Source organism: Eptesicus fuscus, chromosome 5 (genome assembly GCF_027574615.1).
Source record: "Eptesicus fuscus isolate TK198812 chromosome 5, DD_ASM_mEF_20220401, whole genome shotgun sequence".
Taxonomy (NCBI): domain Eukaryota; kingdom Metazoa; phylum Chordata; class Mammalia; order Chiroptera; family Vespertilionidae; genus Eptesicus; species Eptesicus fuscus.
The window spans coordinates 85942978-85968176 of NC_072477.1; the positions used below are offsets into that span (position 1 = coordinate 85942978).

General features: G+C 41.2%; 1 protein-coding gene across 1 annotated transcript in view; it reads left to right on the forward strand.

Moving 5' to 3' along the window:
- AKAP6 (A-kinase anchoring protein 6) overlaps window positions 1–25199 on the forward strand; it is a 370843-nt gene that overhangs the window by 125084 nt on the left and 220560 nt on the right. The window contains exon 4 of the mRNA XM_008157188.3: window positions 6257–6379. Within this exon, the coding sequence (XP_008155410.2) occupies window positions 6257–6379 (123 nt within the window). The remainder of the gene's footprint in view (window positions 1–6256; window positions 6380–25199) is intronic.

A 25199-nucleotide genomic window follows, 5' to 3' on the forward strand; every position in this document is an offset into this window, starting at 1 on the left:
TGGGGCGTGGGCTAGCCTGGGCGAGGGGCCTGTGGTGGTTTGCAGGTTGGCCACGCCCCCTGGTGACCCAAGTGGAGGCCCTGGTATCTGGGATTTATTTATCTTCTATAATTGAAACTTTGTATCCTTGAGTGGAGGCCAGGGCCAGCCAGGGTGTGTGGGAAGCTTGGCTTCCTCCATTGCCGGGGAAACCCAAGCTTCCTGCTCGCTCCATGGCCACAGCCATCTTGGTTGGATTAATTTACATACTCGCTCCTGATGGGCTGGTGGGCGTGGCTTGTGGGTGTAGCGAAGGTACGGTCAATTTCCATGTTTCTCTTTTATTAGTGTAGATTCCCAATTTTGTGCAGCAGTGCTTTGACAGAGTAGGCACTTAAAAGAATGAATGAGTAACCAATGTTTGTTGTACTAGAATTTGCTTTGTATTACAAAATGAAACTTTGTACTTCTCCCCGTTTTCCTATGTGGTTACGTACATCAGTCTCTATTTCTTTCATTCACACCACAAAGACTAGCAGAGCTTCTGAAAATGAGCATCATCTATTCTCTGTATGTGCCCAAATGTGAATTCTCCTGCACATCGCATGGCTTGGTGTACTGAGTGGCATTTACTTGGTCTTTCTATGAAGAGTATCTCATGACATGAGGATGGTAGACAGTACACTGTTCACTACACAGAGCATGAGTGATGGTACACACATACAGGGTCTGGGAGGGGTGGAGAAATAGCAGTGGCAAAGGTATTCAGAATCAGATGGGCTCCAAATTCCTTTGCTTTCATGATTTCTGTTTATATTCTTGTGGTCACACATATTAGCAGAAGAGGAGGTGGAAAGCTAAGGTCTCCTTAAGAGGAGGAGTGTGTAGCTTCTCATTACAAGTTAAGAACAGGGATTTCTCAGTTTTATTGTGATTGATGAAACTCTTAAGCATTGGCAAGAACAGAGTTGAGAAAATGTGCAACAAATGGAAACTGGTGAGGATGGGATATAATTCAGAGGAAACACAGAGTGAGGCCCTCTCTATCAGACAGCCTTGGCTTTGTGGTCTGGCAGGCTGTGCAGAGAGATCATCCAGAAAGGTTCACCTGGGTCCCATGACTTTTGCCTAACCTACATCTCACAGATTTCAGCTAACTATTTAATCATAATTCTGTTAGGAAATCTGAAACCGATTGTTTAATACTCTTTGGCTAAGACTAACTTTTGATGAGGTACCCATGTAATCACATACACACACATTATTGTGTTTGATTGGATTTTTTTAGGAAGAGAAGCTATGAATAGTTATATTTCAAATAACATCTTTGACTATTTGTCTTTTTTTGGATTTAACCAGTTGTTTCCAAAATAATTTACTTCCTGACTTAATTTCCCCCAAACCAATTTATATATACAGATATAACAACTCAAGGCTAAATTCAATAGTAAATGCTATTTAATACTATAAATACTATAAAAATTATTTTCAACTCACAATTATCAACCATCTAGACTCTGATATTCTGATGAGATTCTGCAGATGATAGATGATATTTCTTTTTTTTCACTTTTAAATATTTTTTATTTTTTAACTAGAGGCCCATTGCAGGAAGATTCATGCAAGAATAGGGCTTCCTGCGGCCATCTCCGCCGCCCCGCCTACTTTCCTCCCTTCTCCACCGCCCACCTGCTTCCCTCCCTTCTCTGCTGCCCCGCTTGCTTCTCTGCAGCTTCGTGCCCTTCTGCAGTGCTTGGCTTCCTTCTACGCTGTCTTCAGTCTTCGCTCTGCACCTGGATATGCAAATTAACCACCATCTTGGTTTGGTTAATTTGCATACTCACTCCTGATTGGCTGGTGGGCATGACTTGTGGGCGTAGCAGGGGTACGGTCAATTTGCATGTTTCTCTTTTATTAGATAGGATTACAGTTGACATACATTATTATATTAGTTTCAGGTGTATACCCCAGTGATTAGACATTATATAACTTACTAAGTAATAAATTTCATACCCATCTGACAACATACATAATTATTAGAATATTATTAACTATATTCCCTATGCATACTTTCCATCACTTGACTATCTATATATATAAAAGCCTATGCGAGTGTAACGACAGGTCACTATGATGCTCACTGACCACCAGGGGGCAGACACTTAACACAGGAGCTTCCCTCTGGTGGTCAGTGCGCTCCCACAGCCAAACTCCCCCAGCTGGCCAACCTCCCACAGTCTCTCCTTCCCCAGCTGTCAGGCCCCGATGGTCCAATTGGGGCCGGTCCCTGGGCTAGGATGGGGAATTGGGGGTGGGTGGCAGTGGACGTGGCCCCTTTCCCAGGAAGTTCGAGGGCTGGCTCCCTCCTTGGGGCTGGTGGCCAACCTCCCGTGCTCTGTCTTTCCCCCCTGCCGGCCAGCCCCGATCAGCCTACCACCCACCCGCCATGGTGGAAGGAGGGGAGAGGCAGGGAACTGTGCCGTGGTGGGGTGCCAATAATGGTGGCATCAGTGTCTGTTCCTTCCGTGCCCGGCTTGGCAAACATTGCCTCTTCTCCAGCCCAGCCCTGATCGCTGGCCAGGCCTAGGGACCCCACCTGTGCACGAATTTTATGCACTGGGCCTCTAGTTCTGTAATAACTAATTTGTGCTTCTTAATCCCTTCAACTTTTTCACCCATCCCTGCAATGCCTCTCCCATTTGGCAACCTTCAAAATGTTTTCTGTATCTATGAGTCTGTTTTTGTCCTGCCTGTTTGTTTATTTTGTTTTTTTTTTTTTTTGATTCAATTGTTGATATATATGTATTTAAGGCCATGTTATTATTCATATTTGTTGTTCTCCTCCTCCTCCTCCTCTTCCTCCTCCTCCTTCTCCTCCTCCATCTCCTCCTTCTTCTAGAAGTCCCTTTAACCTTTTGCACTCGGATGTCGAGTTTGACTCGACATGGTTAGCATTAGAATAAAGGAATTGAGAAAAAAGCAAGTGAGTGCAAAGGGTTAACATTTCATGTAATACTGGTTTGGTGGGGATGAACTCCTTTAGCTTTTTCTTGTCTGGGAAGCTCTTTATCTATCTTTTGGTTCTAAATGATAGCTTTGCTGGGTAGAGTAATCTTGGTTGTAAGTTCTTGCTTTTCATCACTTGGAATATTTTTTGTTAATCCCTTCTGGCCTGCAAAGTTTCTGTTGAGAAATCAACTGACAGTCTTATGCGAGCTCTTTTGTAGGTAACTAACTGCTTTTCTCTTGCTGCTTTTAAGATTCTCTTTGTCTTTAACCTTTGTCATTTTAATTATGATGTGTCTTGGTATGGTCCTCTTTGGGTTCATCTTATTTGGGACTCTCTGTACTTCCTGGACTTATATGTCTATTTTCTTCATCAGGTTAGGGAAGTTTTCTGTCATTATTTTTTCAAATAGATTTTCAATTTCTTGCTCTCTATCTTCTCCTTCCACACCTATATAATGCAAATGCTTAAAGTTGTCCCAGAGGCTCCTTGTACTATACTCATTTTTAAAAAAACTATTTTTTCTTTCTGGTTGGGTATATTTTGCTTCCTTATATTCCAAATCACTTATTTAATTCTTGGCTTCCTCTGTCTACTGTTGATTCTCTGTTAATTATTATTTTTGAAATATTTAATATTGAAAGTATTACATATGTCCCCCTTTTCCCCTCATCGACCTCTTGTAGCCTGCCCCCACCCACCGTCCCAGGCCTTCATCACCCTATTGTCTGTGTCTATGGGTTATGCATGTAGACATACTAGTTCTTTGGTTGATCTCTTCCAACCCACCCACTTACCCCCACCATCTGTAAAATATTCTTTATTTCAGTTATTGTAGCCTTTATTTCTGACTTTTTTTTTATAGTGTTGAGGTTCTCACTAAGTTCATTGAGCATCCTTATAACCAGTATTTTGAACTTTGCATGTAGTAGATTGCTTAACTCCATTTTCTTTAGTTCTTTTCTGGAGTTTTGTTCTGTTCTTTCATTTGGGACATGTTTCTTTGTCTCTTCACTTTGGCAGCCTCTCTATATTCATTTCTTTTGGGTAGGGTGCTATGTCTCACAGGGTTGGTAGAGTGGCCTAATGTAGTAGGTGTTCTGTAGCATCCAGTAGCATAGCCCCCCGATCACCCAAGCTGGGCACTTAAGGCACACCCCCCATGTGGACTGTGTATACCCTCCTTTTGTAGTTGAAACTTGATTGCTGTTGGCACATCAATGGTAAAGATTTACCCTCAGGCAGATCAGCTGTGACCACCAACCTCAGACCTCCAACCACTGTGGAGGATCAGTTGTGCAGGGTCCCACCCCACAGAGCAGGACTTACTTCAGCGTAGCTCTGGTGCCTGCTGATTCCACCTCTTGAGTGTGTCACTTATGGAGATGATTTGATATGATCTGAAGTTGTCCACTGGGCGTGCTGGCTCTGGGTCCTCCTGTGAGGTACAGGACAAGGTGAATCATGACCTGTTTCTCCCCGGGACCACCTGGCATGAGCTACAAAGCAATCTACAGATGGCTGCTACTTGTGCTGGACTTGGAAGTGCCAGGAGAGGCTAAGCTGTGAAGCAAGGCTGGCTTTTGCTAGTGCCGGGTCTGGGTTCACTCAGCGAGAGGTATGAGGCACACTGAGCCCAGATGCTGCCTTTTTGAGAGATATTAGGAAAATCTTGCAGATGATATTGCTATAAGTCCATTTGGCCAGCAAAGGCTATCTTAATTTTTATCAGAATTTAATTATGAGAGTATCAATAATTAGGACTTAATTTTAAACAAACTAAATATATGAGAAAGGGCAAAACTAATTACTTGGTATGGATTCTTAGCACTTAGAACAAGTTGCAATATGAGAAAATTAGAGATTTTTTAAAAGGATGGTTGTCATTGTCCTGTGACACCTGGCATAGTGGGTATGTTTTCAAAAGGAAAACTTTGGATAGCATTTAGGATCATGGGAAAACACATGGTACACCACCACATGGAATGATGGACTTAATAGGCTGACAACACACCACACCAGAGAGTTGCTGGACAGTCAGATCGGACTCCCTGGGCCTCCAGGTCCACATCTCTGCTGTGTCCCCTTTTGACAGACAGGGATGTGTTTCTGAGTGTTATTAGTCTGCCTTTCTCTTTACTACTCTTCTCAGTACTATTTGCTCTTTTCTAACAATTATTTTGAGGCCAATCGATTGTTTGAATTAAAGGGTTATAAACCTTAAACTATGTTTAGAAGAAACCTTAATAACAAAATGTGGCTTCTGAGAACCATGATAAAAAAAAATGAATCTTCAACTATTACTTCAGTCTCAGGACATCCTGTTAAGCATTAAAAATATTATTCAAAATTAATTAAAAAGCAAATCTGAAAAACAAAACAAAACAGAAAAACAGGTTAAGTTTAGAGGGAAGTAAGCATCTCAAACCATCTTCATGAGCACAAATGTCAAAACCTGTCTTTGCTCTTTTACACCTCCAGGTGGTGCTGTTTACTTAGACATGGGAAGCAGGCACCCAACCTCATTTCCTTGCCTTAGGTTCATAGCTGGGCTTTCAAAATAATTTCCATTTCTACAGATGTGTTCTTTTAAATGGTCAATAAACTTTTATAACCAATATTTTAAAAATTGCAAGATTATTGTGATTTGTGCTGTCTGGGACTCACCCAGAGCAGATGTTTACATTTATTCATCAGTCCCACCTTTTCTGCTCTTCCTCGTTTCTTAGAACTCAGACTCCGTCACAGACATTTGGGCTGCCATTAGGACGCATCCAAGCCCCTTAAAACACCTATGTGACTTAAAAATAGATTTCTAATTCAGTTAAGGTAACTCAACTCTATAGGCTTCTGAGTAAAGAATACCATCTTCACAGAAATGCTTTCATCCCCCAAAGCCCATGAGTGTTCCTAGCAGACCTGAATTGTTTTTTGGTGAGGGGAGCTTGTCGGACATGAGAAATGTTTTGATAATTTTAGCTCATCTTTACAATGAATGACATCCTGGAGACCAATCCAAACTTCTCAGGAAAGTTTTCCTAGGAAAAAACTGAGAGGGAGTAAGGGACACCTTCTTTCCATTTTGATAGATTTTAGTGCGAAGAGTCCTGGAGAAAATCTGTTCTCCAGTGTGGAGCTAGGATGGAAGTACAGTGGTATCCATTTTACCATCAGTAAGGTTTGGAATATTTAAGATTGGCTTTAAACAACAAACTAACGCTTTTCTTGTTCTTTCCTTTTTTTCTTTCTTTTCTTCTCTTTTGTCACAAGGGGTTTGTAGACAAGCTGGATGAATTCATTCAGTGGTTAAATGAAGCCATGGAAACCACTGAGAACTGGACACCCCCTAAAGCAGAGACGGATGGCCTTAAACTGTACCTGGAGACACACCTGGTAGGCGAGACTGTGTTGCTTTTGCTGCTAGTAATGAAAGGATTTTGATGCACTGCTTGTTTGTTTATGGAGGATATCAATTTTATTTATCAGAAGTCATTATATGCTAATGAAACCAAGTTTTAATGGGGTAAACTGCAGCAACTGAAAATTTATAGGCATTTCAAATAAACCTATAAAATCTAAATCCTCCATATTTCAAGCTATTTTTTAAAAGCATCTTCCAGAAAGATAAGTAATTACTTTAAAAATACCTTAGAAAATTTTATTAGGCCCTCACTCTCTAAAGCAACGATTGAAGGTTTTCCTCTTCTTAAAAAAAATATAAATGAAAGAGATAATTTTGATGACCATTCTAAGCTTTCTAGAATTCTTGTAAAATTAATGAACCTCTCATTATCAAGAGGGTCTACTTTATCTGTTCTACACTGGGTTATTTTAATAAAATATTTAAAACGATGATCTCCATCATTTTTGCTGCTATGTGGGTTTTCAGCACATAATTAATACAACTGTCATTACACTCGTCCCTGTGCAGAGGGAAAAGCATGGAGGGGAAGTGGGAACCACTTGGATGAATATGCTTCTGAATATGTTAGGAGCAAGAATTATAGACTGAGGGACATTTGATGAACCTCATGAGGTTTTTACTGAATGCTTCAAATGGCCGATATCAATTATGAAGGGGTGGATACCAAGTAGTGGAGTGTGATAAAGCATGAAGAAAAAGCACGTTGTCATAGGAAATGAAAATTCAAGCTTTAAGGATCTCATCTTTATTCCTTTCACCGATAGCATAAAATTGACAAAGGCAATGAACACAAATCCTTGGGCACCCAACTGTGGGGTAGATTTTCTGCCCCTCTTACACACTCAGAATATGGATTGAGTAAGCATTGTGTGAGAGTCCTATATGTGTGACAGGTCGCAGGGTTTCAGGACTGCTCCCTGTGTTAGTGAGAGAATGAGAAAGAGGGAGAAGAAAGACGGAGAGAGAGAGAAAGAGAGAGAGAGAGAGAGAGAGAGAGAGAGAGAGAATGCTTTAGGTTTTTGGTGCTTGCATTTTGTAATGTTTTATATCATTGCAAGAAAAACAATCTCAAAATCCTACTGCTGCATGCAAGCAGTATTGTGGATGATAAAGAATGACAAGACTGTGTGATAGAGGTTAACTGTATTGTTTCCCTTTTTAGAGACCTGGGTTGATGGCATGTAAAAATGCCAGTATCCGGTCCATCAGCAAATGAGTGGATAACACAGCCATGGTACATTTAAACAATGGAATACTACTTGTCCATAAAAAGGAAGACAATTTTACCCTTTTTAGACAGCATGGATGGACCTGGAGATTATTATGCTAAGTGAAATAAGCCAGTCAGAGAAAGACAAGAACCATATGATTTCACTCATGTGGAATTTAATGAACAAACTGAACTAACAAGCAAAATAGAGACGGACTCATAGATAGAGAGCAGGCAGACAGCTCTGGTGGGGGAGGAGATGTTGAGGTGTGTGCAGGGATTGAGAAAAAAAAAAAAAGAGAGAGAGAGAGAGAGAGAAATGCCAGTAACCTTAAACACCTCTCTTGTACATGGATTTAAAAATACTGCCCTTAGTACTCAATTCCCTGTTGAGTAGAGCATTGATTTTTTTAAAGAGGGCATTTCATAATAGCAAGATAAAGATATTCAGTGCTTTATAATGTAAATTATATTAATTAGAATGTCAACTTTTCACTGGCATTGTTCTGACAGAAATTCTAATCTGTGTTTAAACAGGAGTATATGAACTTTATTTCACATTAAGTGTGCTGTCTTAATTTCTCTTGATTTAATATTTTATGGGAAACACAGGTTCAGTTTTTGAGGTCCCAGAGGGCATGGGGACATAAAGAGTGCCTCAACTCTTTTCATTGAAAGTCAGGTTAAGCGGGTGGGAACCAAGCTCTCCCTTCTCTTGGGGAATTGAGGGACATGGCCTCTTTATAACCAATGTTCTGTTCTCAAATCTGTATTACAAATTTATATTCCTTACTTGGCATCCCTGTGTTGGCCTCTGCCTCATTCTAGCCCGACACTATCCCCTAGAACTTTCTGCAGTGATGGATATTTTATATTGCATTGTTCAATATGGGAGCCACTACCCACATTTATCTACTGAGCACATGAAATGTGGCTACAGCAACTGAGGAAATGAATTTTTAATTCTAATTAACTTACATTTAAATTTCCACACGTGGCTTGTAACTACCGTATTCTAGTCCTATAAATAGCAGGACGCTTTACAGCTGCCCATAATGGCTTGCAGATATTCTTACCGGTCTCATAGTGATGTTCTCATCCAAAATGTGGAAACCATTATCCTCTGTGCTCTGGATCTCTCCATTAGATCCACACCAAAGAGTCCTTCCTAAACTGTTTGTCTCTTAAAGAATAAACTTGTTTCTGCTTTAAGATCAACACTTCCTTGAACCAGTTTTCTCCATGGTCATGTCTGATTGTACTGGTTTGACTATAGACAACACAGAAACAGCTTCTTTATCTCCACTGGGAAAATAGTGAGGGAGTACGGTGTCCAGGTCTGTGCACCGAGGTTGGCCACAGTCTCGAATTTCACTTCTGAAATTATGAATGATGTTAACAGTTACTGAAGACCTAGTGTGCATGGATCGCCACTGGGCGATACTTAAGAACAATGACTGAGTCACTGTTATACTGCATGCTGTGTCCATTACTCGAGATACAGCCTGTGGTTTAAACATCTTTAGACTCCGTGTTACTCTGTGTCCCGACATTGTCTTCTGATTAATTTTGTCATTTATATTTTTTATTGTATTTGCTTGCTATGTTGCTGAGTTAATAAGTTATTCTTATCAAAGGAAGACAAAAAGAATACCTACCTTACCATAAAGAAAGTATGTATACAACTAAGCCTACATATTTATATTCCTTACTTCACCCTGCATAAGTCATTACTGCTCCTTAATGAGTGGGCAAGGGGTATTTGCAAGAGTATTCAGCATTCAGAGATAGCTACATGAGTTTCTTTCAACATCTCTATAGATTCTGTAATTTACATTAAACCAAAACATGTGCCAGACCCTGAGTTCAGCATTTTCTTTGGCTTAATAATGTGTTGGAATAGTTGGCACCCCACAATGTTCATTATAAAGAAAAATAAAAAATGAAAACAATACCAAAAGTTGTACATTTATATTTTGATACTTAATTCAATTATGTTCCATGACAGTAACCAAGGGTTTTTACCAATACAAATCAATTAAAGCTTCACAATACCTGTATGAGAGATGTGAAGGAGCTTTATTTTAACTTAAGTAGTACTAGTACTGTGAAATTGCAATGATACATCAATGATTTTCCATGATAATTAATCATCTGCCTGCAACCAGGCTGCTCCCTTCAAAGATACAATTCCTATCTTCCTAGAAAATGACATTTTCAGGAAAATGTCATGCTAGAAGGGTATTTTGTGAGTATTGAACATGTTGAACATTCCTCTTCTTTGAAAACCACTTTTAAAATAGCATTGTGTATATATGTTCTTATGGACTTCCTTCTTCCTCACCTCTGTCCACCTTTTAAAAATAGCTATATTAAGGTATAATTTAAAGCATACCATTTTACATATTCCCACAAACTGACAAATGTATAGCCCCACAAAACCATCACCACAATCAAGACTGTGAACATGTCCATCACCTCCAAAAACTTCCCATGATCCTTTGAAATTCTTCCTTCCCTTCCTGCTGGCCTTTCTCCCATCCCTGAGCAATCAGATCTGCTTTCTGTTACTATTATATTCATTTGTACTTTCTAGGACTTTACATAAATGGAACTAAACAATATGTACTCTCTATTTTTAGGGAGGGGGTAGGGAGAGTCTGGTTTCTTTCACCCAGCACATTTTTTGCATGTTTTAATTCATTTTTATTTCTGAGTAATATTTTATTGCATAGATATACCACAATATGTTTATCCACTTATCTGTTGATAGAAATTTTAATTGTTTCCCTCACACTTGTTTTTATTGGCTCAAGAGGCAAAAGTCAGCAAAAACTGAATTTGAGTAGAAGCATCATAAGTAGTTCTTGGCAGACTATTTAGATATTTTTTCCCTTTAAGAGGATTTATAGTATTCAGAGTTAGAGGACTTAAGAGCTTGTTTGGAGATTCTAGCTGGGGAGTGCAGCTACTCATATACCTTTGACCAAAGACCAGTCTTCTTTTCTGGGGGAAGGTCATCTTCTTCAATCAGGGCACAGCTTTAGGAGGGGCGCACAGGGATCGGTGAGGGAGGAGGGGGACACCCGCCTAGTCAGTCAGATCAACTGAATCAACCCTGGTGATCAATGGGGTGATGTCACATCCAGATTGCCCTCGCATCCCAGAGTTAGAGGACTTAACAGTAACCAGCAGAGCAGGATAGCAACTTCTCCCAGGAGAGATTTCAGTTCATGTCCTTTGCTCCTGAGAAGATAACTCTGATTTTCCAAATAGTTCTTATGTATGTTCAGTCCACCAAATGGGCAACACATCATATGCAATCAATTGTAGGAAAACAAGCCAAAAGGGTTTTCTTAAATCTATAGCTAATGAAAGTATCCAGTCGGAGGAACCAAAGTCAAATGGACACCAGAGAGCTCTGCAAGAATTAGGAAAAGGACCCAACCACAGTGCTGGACTTAAATTTGGGAGATACATTTGCATAGGTCATGTTGGGCAACCATTAACCAAACACATAGAAATAGCCTTGGTAAAACAACATTCTTAATTCAGTTTGATAAATGAGAAAATGTGGGGGAAATGGTGACAATGAGTTCATGTATATTAAGCACCCATGAGTCATTTCGGTGCTAGGAATACATGATGAATGAGTTAGGTTTTTATCTTCCAAGGATTTCCGATCTAGGAAAGATGACCATAAATTAAATGTATTTATCTATAGACACATAAATGATTTATGTAATGCAATTTTGAGCAGTAAACTTCTTGTAGGATAAGCAAAGTACTGTTCAGAGCATAGAGAAAAAAGTTTTATTGGTTCTTCTTGGAGGGTAGGGAAGGCTCATAGAGGTAATTGATGTACACCTCGCAGGCCATATATGATCTGTTGGATAGACAGGGAAGGAGAGGAAATGGAAGGAAATTTTATGGGCAAGTGAGGGAGGTATGGAGAGCCATCTGGTGTGGCTGAGACTGAGTTGGAGTTTGGCAGGTTGGGACTGGGTGGTAAAGGAGATTGATTTGTAATGAACTGAACTTTTCTCTGGGGGCAATGGAAACTCATTGAAGGTTTGATTTGATTTTAAAACAGGAGAGTTGCATGAATCAGTCACCAATTCCACAAGGTTAGGGTCAACTTAACATAGATGAAGTCCATGAGAGAATAACTATGGACATAATGGAAAATGGTTTGAGTATAGCATTGGAAGGATATGAGTTTCTTTAAATGTATTTTTTTACTAACTAATAGTTACTAACTATAACACAAAATTCTAAAGGTAAATAAGGGGAGTATAAAAATTTAGTAAGTCAAAAGTAAGTCTTCCACCTTTATCCCCCCAGTTAAAAATTCTCCTCTCTTTAGGCAATCACTGTTCCGTGTTTCTTTTTTTTTTCTAATTTAAAATTTTTTTTTATTGTTTAAAGTATTACAAAGAGTAGTACATATGTTTCCTTTTTCTCCCCCATTGACCTTCCCCCAGCCTCCCCTACCCCCGAGCACATGCCCTCACCCCACTCCCAGTGTCTTGCGTCCATTGGTTATGATTATATGTATGCATACAAGTCCTTCGGTTGATCTCTTACCTCCCCCCCTCCACAACCCTCCTCAGCCTTCCCACTGTCGTTTGACTGTCTGTTTGATGCTTCCCTGCCTCTGTATCTATTTTTGTTCATCAGTTTATGATGTTCTTTATTATCCACAAATGAGTGAGATCATGTGGTATTTTTCTTTCACTGACTGGCTTATTTCACTTAGCATAATGATCTCCAGTTCCATCCATGCTGTTGCAAATGGTAAGAATTCCTTCTTTTTTTATAGCAGCATAGTATTCCATTGTGTAGATGTTCCACAGTTTTCTAATCCACTCATCTGCCGATGGGCATTTAGGCTGTTTCCAAATCTTAGCTATTGTAAATTGTGCTGCTATGAACATAGGGGTGCATGTATCCTTTCTGATTGGTGTTTCTGTTTTCTTGGGATATATTCCTAGAAGTGGGATTACTGGGTCAAATGGCAGTTCCATTTTTAATTTTTTGAAGAAACGCCATACTGTTTTCCACAGTGGCTGCACCAGTCTGCATTCCCACCAGCAGTGCAAGAGGGTTCCTTTTTCTCTACATCCTCACCAGCACTTGTCATTTGTTGATTTGTTGATGATAGCCATTCTGACAGGTGTGAGGTGGTACCTCATTGTTGTTTTGATTTGCATCTCTCAGATGATTAGTGACTTTGAGCATGTTTTCGTATGTCTCTTGGCTTTCTGAATGTCCTCTTTCGAAAAGTGTCTATTTAGGTCATTTGCCCATTTTTTGATTGGATTGTTTATCTTCCTTTTGTTAAGTTGTATGAGTTCCCTGTAAATGTTGGAGATTAAACCCTTATCGGAGATAACATTGGCAAATATGTTCTCCCATACAGTGGGCTTTCTTGTTGTTTTGTTGATGGTTTCTTGTTTCTTTATATCCTTTCAGAGCTATTTTGAGTATTTGAAAACAAATGCATATGTGTGCTTAACTTTGTTTCCTTAATTTACCTTATCAGTAATTCAGAATCAGTGCAGAACTGCGTCATCCTTTTGAGTGGCTGCAGAGTGTTCTGTTTATGAATATGCCATAACTTATTTAACCAGTCCTCTATTGATAAAAACTTAGGTTGTTTGTATCTTTTTCAATTACAAACAGTGTTCCAGTGACTATTCTTGGATATTCACCATCTTGCATAGTAGAATTATATCCTTAGAATAAATACCTTACATATGAAGATTATGGGTGAAAGGGTATACACATTTAACATTTTCATGTATTGCCAAATTGTCTTCGAGAGAGATTGTACCAGTTCATACTCAGCATGCACGAGAATGTGAATTACTGTACATCCTTGCCATTGGAGAATGTTATCACACTGATTGAGATTTGTTCTCGTGATAGTTACAAACGGCATCTCATTGTAGTTTGGTTTGTATCTTGTGTGTTTTAAGTGGAGTTGAACACCTCTTCATATTTTTAGGAGTCATTTGTATTTTCTGAGAACCACCTGCTCATATTCTTAGCCTATTTTTCTGTTGGGTCATTGGCATTTTGCTTCAGGATTTATCGGAGCTTTTTTTCTATATTAAGGAAATGACTCCCTTGTCTGTGGTATGAATAGAAAATGCTTTTAAGAGAAACTATTTTGGGGATTTGGTTCCAAAAGAACATGGATATCTTAGTGCTTTGAGGAATTTGGGGTTAGGCAGACCTGAAGGCCAGGCTGATAAGCATGTAACAGGTCTCTGCCCCTGGCAGAAGCATGCCTGGATTCCAGTACGGTGAAGACCAGGAGTTTGCTTACTTAGTCAGGGGTGCCACAAGCCTAAGATCAGGGACGCTATTGTTGAGTGAGTGGATTTGGTGCCTGAGCAGTGAAAGAAATGGAGAGGGTGTGGGTGGTAGATAAGAACAGAGTAGAGGAAATAGATGAGATAGAGAGGCATAGATTGGAGAGACATAGCAACAGGTCTCTCTTTTTAAATGTGTCTTTATTGTTGAAAGGACTAAGCTATCCCCCTTTTTTCTCCATTGACTCCCTTCCCTGCTCCCCAGGTTTTCACCAGACTGTTGTTTTTGCCCATGGGTTATGCATATATGCATGCAAGTGCTTTGGTTAGCTCTCCTTTTGATGCACTACCAACTTCCGTTTCACCTTCCCTGGCTTCCACCGAGGCTACTAATGTCCTTGAGAACAGCACAGGAAGACCTGCTGCCCAGAGCAGGCAGATCTGGCCAAGACTTGAATGTGTCTGAGGGTGCAGAAATGGGCTGAAAGCTTCTCTGCCTGTGTGTGGAGTGGGACTGATGCTCCAGGGCCTTTCTAGGTGTGCGAAACCAGGGAATGGGAGCCATAGAAGCAGTATTTACATAAAAAAGAGGCAGCAGATGTCACAAGAGCTTAGTGACCACGGGGGCTTGTGCTGAAGGTAGAGCAAACTTTGTCTTGCACACAACTGCTGCTGTAATTATGGGACTTAGTTAAAGAAAAACATAATTTTTTTTTTCCACTGGAAAAAATTCAAACTGTATAAAAGAGCATAAAATTCAAAGTGAAAAGCGTACCCTCCCTTGTGTAACCAACATAAACCAGTTGTTCTATATCCTTTGGATCTTTTTATGTAAAAGTGCATAGACTTAAGGATTTTTAATTCATATTACATATACTTTTCCATGACTTGTTTTCATATCTAAACATATCTCAGATATCCTTCTGTTAGTACGTGATGATCTGCACATTTTAGCATCTTCTTAATATTTTATTGTGTGGGTGTGCCACAGTTTATTTAATCGTTCCCAGGATGGTGGCCATTTAAGCTGCCTCCTTATTTATGCTTTTGTAAACAATACTGCAGTGAGCAGCCAGGTTATTTTAACACTAGCTGAGTGATAGCCTTTTCTTGGTCTCAATTGTGTCTTGTCTCCAGCAGCAACTCAAAGCTCGCATGTAATGAGAGCCTGTCATACTTTAGGGACAGCTTTTGCAATAGGTCCTAAAAAGCGCTTTAAGGTCCATGTAAGTGTGTGTACAGAGTTTTGAGTTTGTGTTTGTCGGGGCAACTTTTAAGCCCATCTTCCAGAATTTTGTCCATTTTAGGATTGGCACCTGCAATTTGAGGTGGGTGTCACGAGGTGGCGGAAAGCACGGAAATCCTGCAGGCAGTGCTTACAGTCTTGGTGCTCTTGAAAGGTTTAAAAATTTCCCCCTATTTTCATTGCCCTAAGTACTTACAAAAGCAGATTGGATTAAACTAATAATGTGCCTAGTTAACAAAATCTCAGGACAGGTATTTTCATGCATTTAGATCTTCATGTTATATCATATTTTTTTATTAAATAGCTTTCATTTGTATTAAAAGAAAAACAGTATACTTCTCACAGTATTTAGCCATACAGGTAAGGTTCCTCAAATACATTCATCTGTTTTTATTTTGCTTGCCCTCCTATCTCCAACTCTGCTCCATTTTTCATTCCTTGGAGTTAAAACAGGCTTTCCTTTCTCCCACGTCCTGCTACCCACCTCTCCCTGCCTCTCTTTCTCTGCTGAGATGATAGGCAAGTCTGGCCCAAGCAGGTTGTCTCACAAAACCAGCAGCTGCCATGCGGCTGTACCACTCTGCGAAAGGGAGGCCCTCGTCAGACTTCAAAAGCCTGAGCTGTAAAAGGCGAAAGATTTATAGGGTCTGAAGAGAAACCAGAGCATTTGCTAAGCGAAATAAGCCAGTCAGAGAGAGATAAGTATCACATGATCTCACTCATTTGTGGAATATAATGAACAACATAAACTGAGGAACCAAAATAGAACCAGAGTCATAGAAGCATTGAACAGACTGTCCAACCTATGAGGGAAGGCAGGGGATGAGGGGGTAAGAGATCAACCAAAGGTCTTGTATGCATGCATACGAGCATAACCAATGGACACAGACGGGGGGGGAGGGGGGGCAGTGGTGGTGAGGGCATGTACTGAGGGGTGGGGGTGGCCGGGGAGGGGTCAATGGGGGGAAAAGGAGACCATGTAATACTTTAAACAATAAAGAATTTAAATTAAAAAATAGCCTGAGCTGTGTGAGTCCGGCTGTGGCCCCCTGAGCCTCACCAAGCAGGGCGGGACCTCGGAGCTTGTCTGTCCCTTTGCCTGTCCCTCTTAGTTCCCATTAGTTTAAGGAAAGTAGCTGAGAGTTTAGTAGGAAGCATTACCTCTCTTTGGGGTTTTAGAAATACTCAGCTCCTAGCCTTGCCGTACCTCCTTTGTTGGCTTGGGAATGGAAAGATCTGTTGGGAATCTAAAGCAGGCAGGCATTTTGAGAGGTGGATGTGTGGGGACAGGAGGCTTGTTTTGGACACGTGAAACGTCCTGGACCAGATTTCTTACTCATATAACTCTACTTCTGTGTCTCTAGGAGGCGCATAGTGTAGTCTTCCCTTTTCAGTTAAAAAGGATCCCTGAACTATTCAAAGCACGTGGGAATATGCTTTTTGCCTGATTCAGTTTATGGACTCCTAGGCCATATAATATTCAGCAATTCTGATCATTTTGAAAATTGTTGGTGCTAATTTATTACTTTGGACTAACTTATCACACTTTATTTACTATTCTTTTTAGGATTTAATGAATGTTTTAAATTAGAATGCCAGGGAAACACCGCATTTATTAAATACTTACCATTGAGGGCGGTACTATGCTAAGCACTGAGAGAGTTTGCAGACTGGCCTTGCACTCTGAGGGTCCATGCTCAGGCTAAAGCGCACTGTATAGACAAGAGCCCGTGCATGACCTGACTCACGTGAGCCAGGGGCTGCCACCTACCAACTCTCTCCCTGTGTGAACCCCAGTGCAGATCCCACTTATCTACAGTGTTAAATGGAATTTTGGAGTCTTGAAACAATTTATCTGATATAAATGATATTAAGGTAAAAGTGTTAAGCCTGAAACAGATCTTTACATTAGCCAGAAAGATGCCTGTCATATCTACTGAAGGTTGTTGTGAAGATCAAAGAAACACTTTATATGTGAGGATGATTTGTTCATTTGGGGGGAATCATACACATTTTCCTTTGAGATCTGAGAACATGTGGTATAAAAAGCTCAGGTGTTCCTAGAGATGTTGACTTTCTCCCCATCCACCTTTCACTGAAAAATTCACCTGTGACTGTCACCTACTTGAGGGACAGCTTATGTCTCTTGGGTGTCTCCTTTGATACCCAGCCTTGTTCTTAACAATAGTTACTACAAATGTCTGCTAAATGAATAAATGCATTTGTAAAAGCAGTGTTACAACCATTACAGACAGCAAATTTTAACTAATAGTATAACTCATTAAACAGTAGCTGAGAATGTCTGCAAATTAAATTATTTCCTCTAGCCTGGCCAGTGTGGCCCAGCATGCCCAGGTTGCGGGCTCCATCCCCAGTAGGGGTGCATTTATTAAATACTTACCATTGAGGGCTGTACTATGCTAAGCACTGAGAGAGTTTGCAGACTGGCCTTGCACTGGAAGGCAGCTGATTGATGATGTTCCTCTCTCATAGATATTTCTATCTCTCTATCCCTTTCCATTTCTCCCTCTCTCAAAATCAATAAAAACATATTTTAAAAAATTATTTCCTCTCCTATTTCAAACCAAAATGGACTCTGGTCACAGAGCTTTCTGGGTCTTGTATGGTATTGTTTGTAACAAGAAAAACACCTATAGAGGGGACAGCAAGAAATGCTTTCTTCTGGTGGCAGGATGTAATTCATCTCCTATGGCCCAAAACACAGGGAAAATAAAAATGCTAACTCAGATATTAGAAAGGCTAAAAAAATTCCACAGGTTAACATTAGCATTTCAAATATGAGGACTACATGACTAGACAGGATGTTAATGACTTGATATTAGAAAATTTATTAAATTTACTTTAAAAGCAGTTTGTTCCTCCTTTCAAATGCATGAAGCATGTGAGTTGGAATAGATCTGCCCCAGGCTGCCAAACAAATTTTTAATGGAACTGGAGTCCTTCTGGGATTGTCCTAAATCCACATAATATTCTTAAGTCCTGGTTTATGCACTGGGACCTTTAGATTAGCAGATGTACAGGTGAATAATATGCTTGTATTCATCCATCACCTTGGTGACTCCACCTCTGTCGGGGCTGTTGCACCTCAATTATCCCACCACAGGGGGTCCAGAGAGATTCTGGCCATCACTGACCTCCTTTTCAATCAGGCCTCAGGGCAGTGTGTTCTGGAAGTCGAATGGTCCCTTTAGACAAAACCTCTGAGAATCCACTGGGCTGGGAAGTCAATGTGATTACCTGTGCCAGGTGTCGGGGCAGCATTCAGAAAAACAAATGAACATTTGCTCACTAAGGGGCACCATCAACATTCAGCATCTCTCCCATCTATCTAAAATATTAGCAAAGTGAACTTTAGTAGCATACATTTACCTTCCTTATGAAAGAGCTCATTTGTTTGAAAGAAATTATGATTTGTTGAAAGAGGTAAATTCACTTTCAAATACTTGGAAATGTTTCTATTATCTGAGGTTTCAGAAAGAAAGTCTACTCAGAAGAATGGAGGTTTTTGTCTTTTTATCTTAAAGCCATTCTCCACCCCCCAAGGAAAACAAAGTTTTTATCTTATTTTACCTTATCTTTTCTTTTTTATTGTTGAGATTATTACAGATGTCCCTTCCCCGCCCCCCCAATAGGTCCCCTCGACCCGGTTTCCACCCCGCCCCAGGCTCTCACCACCCTATTGTCTTTGTCCATAGGTAATGCATACATGCATGTAATATCTTTGTTTAACTTCTTCCAGCTCCCCCCACACCCCTTTCCCTCTAAGAATCATCAGTCTTTTACATTTCCATGCCCCTGATTCTATTCCATTCACCAGTTTATTCTGTTCATCAGATTTTTTATTGTGTGATTTTTAGATTTAATTGTTGATAGATATGTATTTGTTGCTACTTTGTTGTTCATATTTTTAATCTTTACCTTTTTCTTCTTCTTCCTCTTCTTAAAGAATGAATACCCTTCAGCATTTCATATAATACTGGTTTGGTGGTGATGAACTCCTTTAGTTTTTTCTTGTCTGTGAAGCTCTTTATCTAACCTTCAATTCTAAATGATAGCTTTGCTGAGTAGAGTAATCTTGGTTGTAGGTTCTTGCTATTCATCACTTTGAATATTTCTTGCCACTCCCTTCTGGCCTGCATAGTTTCTGTTGAGAAATCAGCTGACAGTTGTATGGTCACTCCCTTGTAGGTAACTAACTGCTTTTCTCTTGCTGCTTTTAAGGTTCTCTCTCTGTCTTTTGCTCTTGGCATTTTAATTATGATGTGTCTTGGTGTGGTCCTCTTTGGGTTCTTCTCGTTTGGGGTTCTCTCTGCTTCCTGGACTTGTAAGTCTATTTCTTTCACCAGGCAGGGGAAGTTTTCTGTCATTATTTCTTCAAATGGGTTTTCAATATCTTGCTCTCTCTCTTCTTCTGGCAACCCCATAATTTGGATGTTGGTACACTTGAAGTAGTCCCAGAGGCTCCTTACACTATCTTCATATTTTTGGATTCTTTTTTCTTTTTGCTCTTCTGGTTAGATGTTTATTGTTTCCTCATATTTCAAATCCTTGATTTGATTCTCTGGATCTTCTACTCTACTGTTGAATCTCTGTATATTATTCTTTATTTCAGTCAGTGTATGCTTAATTTCTGACTGGTCCTTTTCTTTTTCTTTTTTTTCTTTTTTTTTTTTTGGCATTCTCACTAAGATCCTTGAATGTCTCACTAAGTTTCTTGGAGGTTTCTAGAATCTTATAACTGTGTTCTTGAACTCTACATCCCATAGTTTGCTTTCTTCCATTTCTTTCATTTGTTACATGTTTCTTTATTTCCACATTTTGGCTGCTTCCCTGTGTTTGTTTCTTTGTATTGGGTAGAGCTGCTAAATCTTCTTGAGTTGATAGAGTGGCCTTGTATAATAGGTGTCCTATAGGGCCCAGTGGCTCAGCCTCCCCAATCACCTGAGGTGGACACTCTAAGTGCACCCCTTTGTGGGCTGTGTGCATAGTCTTGTTGTAGTTTAGCATTGATTGCTGTTGGTGTCACTTGGAGGAATTGACCTCCAGGCCAATTGGCTGTGGAGACCAGCTGCAACTACAGTGGAAGAGCTGCTGTGCAGGAGACACCCTTATGGGGCAGGACTTGCTTCAGTGGGGATTTGGTGCTCACTGTGTCTGCACCTTGAGTGTGTCTCTTATGGATGTGAAGAGTTGTAATCTGGTATGGTCTGACACTGACTACTGGGTACATTGGCTCTTGGGTCTCCAGGGAGGTGCAAAGTGAGCCACTGCCTGGGGCCACCCAGAAGGAGCTACAGAGAGATCTGCAGATTCCTCCTCTTTGTATCAGGTTTGGAAGTGCCCAGACAAGGCCCAGCTGTGAAGCAAGGCAGGCTGGTGCTGGTGTCAGTGCAGATCCTGAGTCTGGGGCTCCCTGACCCAGCTGCAGCTTGTTTGACAGGTTTTTAGCCTGAGAAAGGACAGGTCATTCATATGCAAAAGCCACTGCATACAGTTTGGGTGGGGTTGTAAATTGGGTGGGATGGGGTCTCAGGAAATCACCAGGGTGGAGCAGACAGAAATGGCTGCCAGTCAGCCCTGCAATGGAGAGGTCCCAGCATGGGAACAATGACCACAGTGAGCACCTCTGTCTGGAAGAAAGCTACCCCCAAGTTCCTGCTCGGATACCAGACAGTCCAGTTTCTCCTTGTATGTGTCTGGGTCCCCCAGAGCCTCACCTGGCACTGGAGCTCAGAGGAAGCAGGAGCTTGTAAGTTCAGTTCGTGGTGCTGGCCTTTTAAGAGGAACAGCTGGGTCCCCAGCAGCCTGTGTGTCACTCAGCCCCAATCTGCACTTGTTTTTACAGCCTGTAGTTCTTATTGCCCATAGGGATTTCTTTTCCCAGCTCTGGAACCCTGGGCTGGGGGTCTGGTGTGGGGCTTGCACCCCTTGCTCCTCCAGGCGGCCTCCACAGAGGCAATCTCCCTCCTGATTAAAATAGCGGCACACTTGGGTGCCAGACCAGCCTGTTCTGTGCCTCTGCACCTCCTACCAGACTCAGTGTGCTTTCTTCTTTACCTCTCTAGTTGTAGGACTTCCATTCAACCAGCTTTCCAGTGGTTCTGGATGATGGTTGTTCTGTATTTCAGCTGTAATTTTGATGTGGTTGTGGGAGGCAATGAGTACAGGCATTTGCCTACGCCACCATCTTGGTTCTCCTAATGCTTATCTTTTTTTAAAAAAATAATGTTTTTATTGTTTTTAGAGAGAGAAGAAGGGAGGAGAGAGAGAGTAACATCGATTAGTTGCCTCCTGTACCCACCCCGACCAGGGATGAAACCCACAACCTGGCATGTGTCCTGGCCAGGAATCAAACTGGTGACCTTTTGGTGCATGGATGATGCTCAACCAACTAAGCCACACTGGCCAGGGCTAGTGCTTTTTTTTTTCTTTTCTTTTTATAATAAACTTGGAACTTCTTTCTCAAGAGTACATAGTACTTTTACTTTTTTTAAGCTTCTGATATTATACCCAGAAGTGTGGTGTATTGTCATAATTAATAAATCAGTGACAAATGTAGCCACTTCATCTTGTTGGGGAGATACAAAATTGTGATGGTGGCTGACCATTTATTTAATTATGTGGTAAGTACCATATGAGAGAGTAAAGTTAAATTGATGATTTGGGCTATCTCAGCCAGGGTACAGTTTATATGGCAATTACACCAGGATCATCTAAGTGTAATTGGCAAGTAATTTTGTAGGTGAAGGAACATGACAGCTCATTTACATGGTGTTCACTGAGTAAAATTTGGGGACATTTATCAAGTACCTCCAAGTGAACAGTGATTGCACCAGTATCTCCCAAATGCTCTGGGCAGTTTGAAAGCTTCATGGAAGGTTTTTGGAATGAATCTCTGTTCATTTGTTCCCTAAACGTCTGTTAGGTGTGTGCTGTGCACCAGACACTGTCCAAGGCACTAAGAATACAAAAAAGAGTGAATAGTTCTGCTCTCGAGGAACCCATGGGTGGCATGCAGACACATCATCAGTAGTGACACAACAGTGTAGTGGGTAGAGGTGTGAGCTCTGGGCAGGTATTGTGGATGCCGAGGAGGGGAAACGTGGAGGATGGAAGATGGTCAGGGAAAACCTGCTAGAGAGGCTGACACCTGAGATGAATTTTAAAGAACGAAGCAGGGCTGCCCTGGCTGGTTGGCTCAGTTGGTTGGAGCTTCGTCCCATACACCAAAAGGTGGCAGGTTTGATTCCCGGCCAGGGCACATACCTACTTTGTGGGTTTGAACCCTAATAGGGGCACATATGAGAGGCAAGTAATCGGTGTTTCTCACATCTATGTTTCTCTCTCTCTCTCTCCCTTGCTCTCTCTCTAAAAACCAATAAAAACATATCCAAAGGTGAGGAGAAAGAAAGGAAGGAAGGAAGGAAGGAAGGAAGGAAGGAAGGAAGGAAGGAAGGAAGGAAGGAAGGAAGAAAAAGCAAAAGCAGGGCCGAGCCAGGGGTAGGGGAGAAGGGCTTTACAGGCAGAGGTGCTGGCGGAACATAATCTTGGAGGAGCAGGGTGGCTGGTGTGAGCCAGAAACTTGAAGCAGCTCAGGCACATTTCAAGGCAGACATGGGGCCTGAGGAGCAGACTTGGCTGGGGTTGTAAAGGGCCCTGTAGGTCATGCTAGAGGCTGGACCTTATTCTTCAACCTTGGGAAGCCCTGGGAGGCTTTAAGAAGAGGAGCATCCTTTTCAGAGTTGTTTTATAGACAGACCATTCTGTATACTAACTGTCTTTATTGGGCGATTACGATATGACAGGCTCTGTTCTACAGATATCAAGGCATTTCATCCTCACAGCAACTCTATGAAGCTGATACTAGCATTTCCCCCTTTTATAGAGGAAAAAACTGAATATTCAGTAATTTCTCAGAGTTGCACAATGGGTGAAGGAGGAGCCGGGATTTGAATCCAGGCTATCCGTCGCCAGAGCCCAGGCTTGTCACCATCGCCCTACACCATGCCGTAGCCCCTTGACACAGTCCATTGGAATTCCCTGTTTGTAAAATGCACACCCCTCACCTACCCACTGGACTGTGAGTCCTGTGAGGTCAGGGGCTGTGTTTATCATGTTCACGCTGCATTCTGCCAACCAAGGACAATGTCTGTACTGTCATAGGCTCGTCACAAATAAGGAGTAAATGTAGTTTTGAGGGGTCATGACTGGAGGCTGCCAAAGTCAACCTGGCAAGGGATGAGGTTCTAAATCTGTGGCAATGTTAGCCAGTACGGAGGGGTGAGAATGGAGAGATACATCGGCAGGGCTTGGTGATGGGTTGATCAGATGTGTGGGTTTTGTTGGCATAGTCTTACAATGTTTCTGACTTCCAACTCCTACGCTGGAGAGATGACTTGGCAAAAGAATCAGAAGCAGAGGGAAGCTCATACTGCTCGTCACAGGGCTCTTACATTCCTGGGAAGAAATGTTGTGGATTTAGGATGAGAAGTCAGAAAAAAATCTTATGTGGGGATAGTTAAAAATAGAATGAACACATCTGCCTGGGATTGTTGAGAGACAGAGCTGCCCTGGGGTAGATGAATGGTGAGATGGCCTTTGGGATTCTTCTGCCTTTGAAAATTTTCTGGTTCAGAATAAATAAAAATTCTCCCAAGCCACCTATCCTTAATTGCCTGGCTTAAGGGAAAACCAAAGCATCTAAGGACTGCTAAATATTGAGTCCAAATGCCTGGATTGTAGATGAGGAAACAGAAGCCTAGAAAGGCTAGAGGATGCATCCAGGGGCACACACTTAAAGCAAAAGGGAGACCCCGATCACCAGCCTCTCAGTCCGTGCTGCCTCTCCCCTAAATCTCAGATAATAGCTTCTATGTTTTGGTGCCTCCTGTGGGCAGGCCGGGGCCGGGCAGTGCCACAGAGCCAAAGAGAACCTGGTATCTGCATTGGGGAGTTCAGGGAGCTTCCACAATAAGTGCCACCTGTCACCTAAAAATGCTATGTAGTCCCGTTTACTACATAGAACATCTGGAAAATGGAGAAAATGAATTTAAAAGTTCTTAATGATTTTTGTTTAGGCCAACTCATTGCTAGGCACTGCTTTAATGCTTTACAATCATTGTCTCTAATTCTTGCAACAACCTGGAAGTTAGACAGTATTATTTTCCTTTTATGTTTCAGAAAGTTAAAGCACTGAGAACTCACTCCATCAGATCAGACTTTGTTAACTCCAAGTCCTACCATGCACAATTAAAGTTAACATTTTGTTGTATTTCCCTACAGTCTTCTTTTTTTTTTACACACTGGGACCATTCATTTGCATAGCTATAATTTTATCAGAGATACAACTGAGACTTCATTTTTTTTTTTGCTTTTAATATATTCTATGCATTACTCATGTGCTTTTATAATCTTCATTTTAATGGCTATACATCTTATCAAGTTTTAGTAAACAAGGAAATCTTTACTAATAAAAATCTTTCAATTCCTGGCACATATGGCATTTGTAAGGTTGCATTTTATATTTTGAGTACCATCTGACCATCCTCTACAGATGGCATTGGGGAGAGGAGAGAGAGACTGCCAGGCGTGGCCCGGAGACCTGGGTTCATGACTTTCTTTCCCATCCGGAGCCCCTGGGAACGAAGGAGGGTGCAGGGCACAGCTCAAAGGGGAGCCTCCACGGAGATGGCCTGAGACAGGTAGTAGGTGACTTCAATCCTCCGCTTTTCTGATCAAACATACATTCTTCCTCCCCACTTGTAAAAAAGCAAGTTTTCATTTTCCTAGGGTAGTAAAAATCTTTTGTGCGAAGAAAAAGTGTCATTAAGTGCCTTATTCATCAGCATATATACTGTCTCTGTAAAATGACAGTGGGAGTAAAAGTTCATCAGTTCAATATGTCTTTCACTTTTGGAGACTCCTGACTAATAACCTCTGGTATTTATCATCAGAACAGCCAAAGAGCTAAAATCTGGCACATGCTCCTCTCA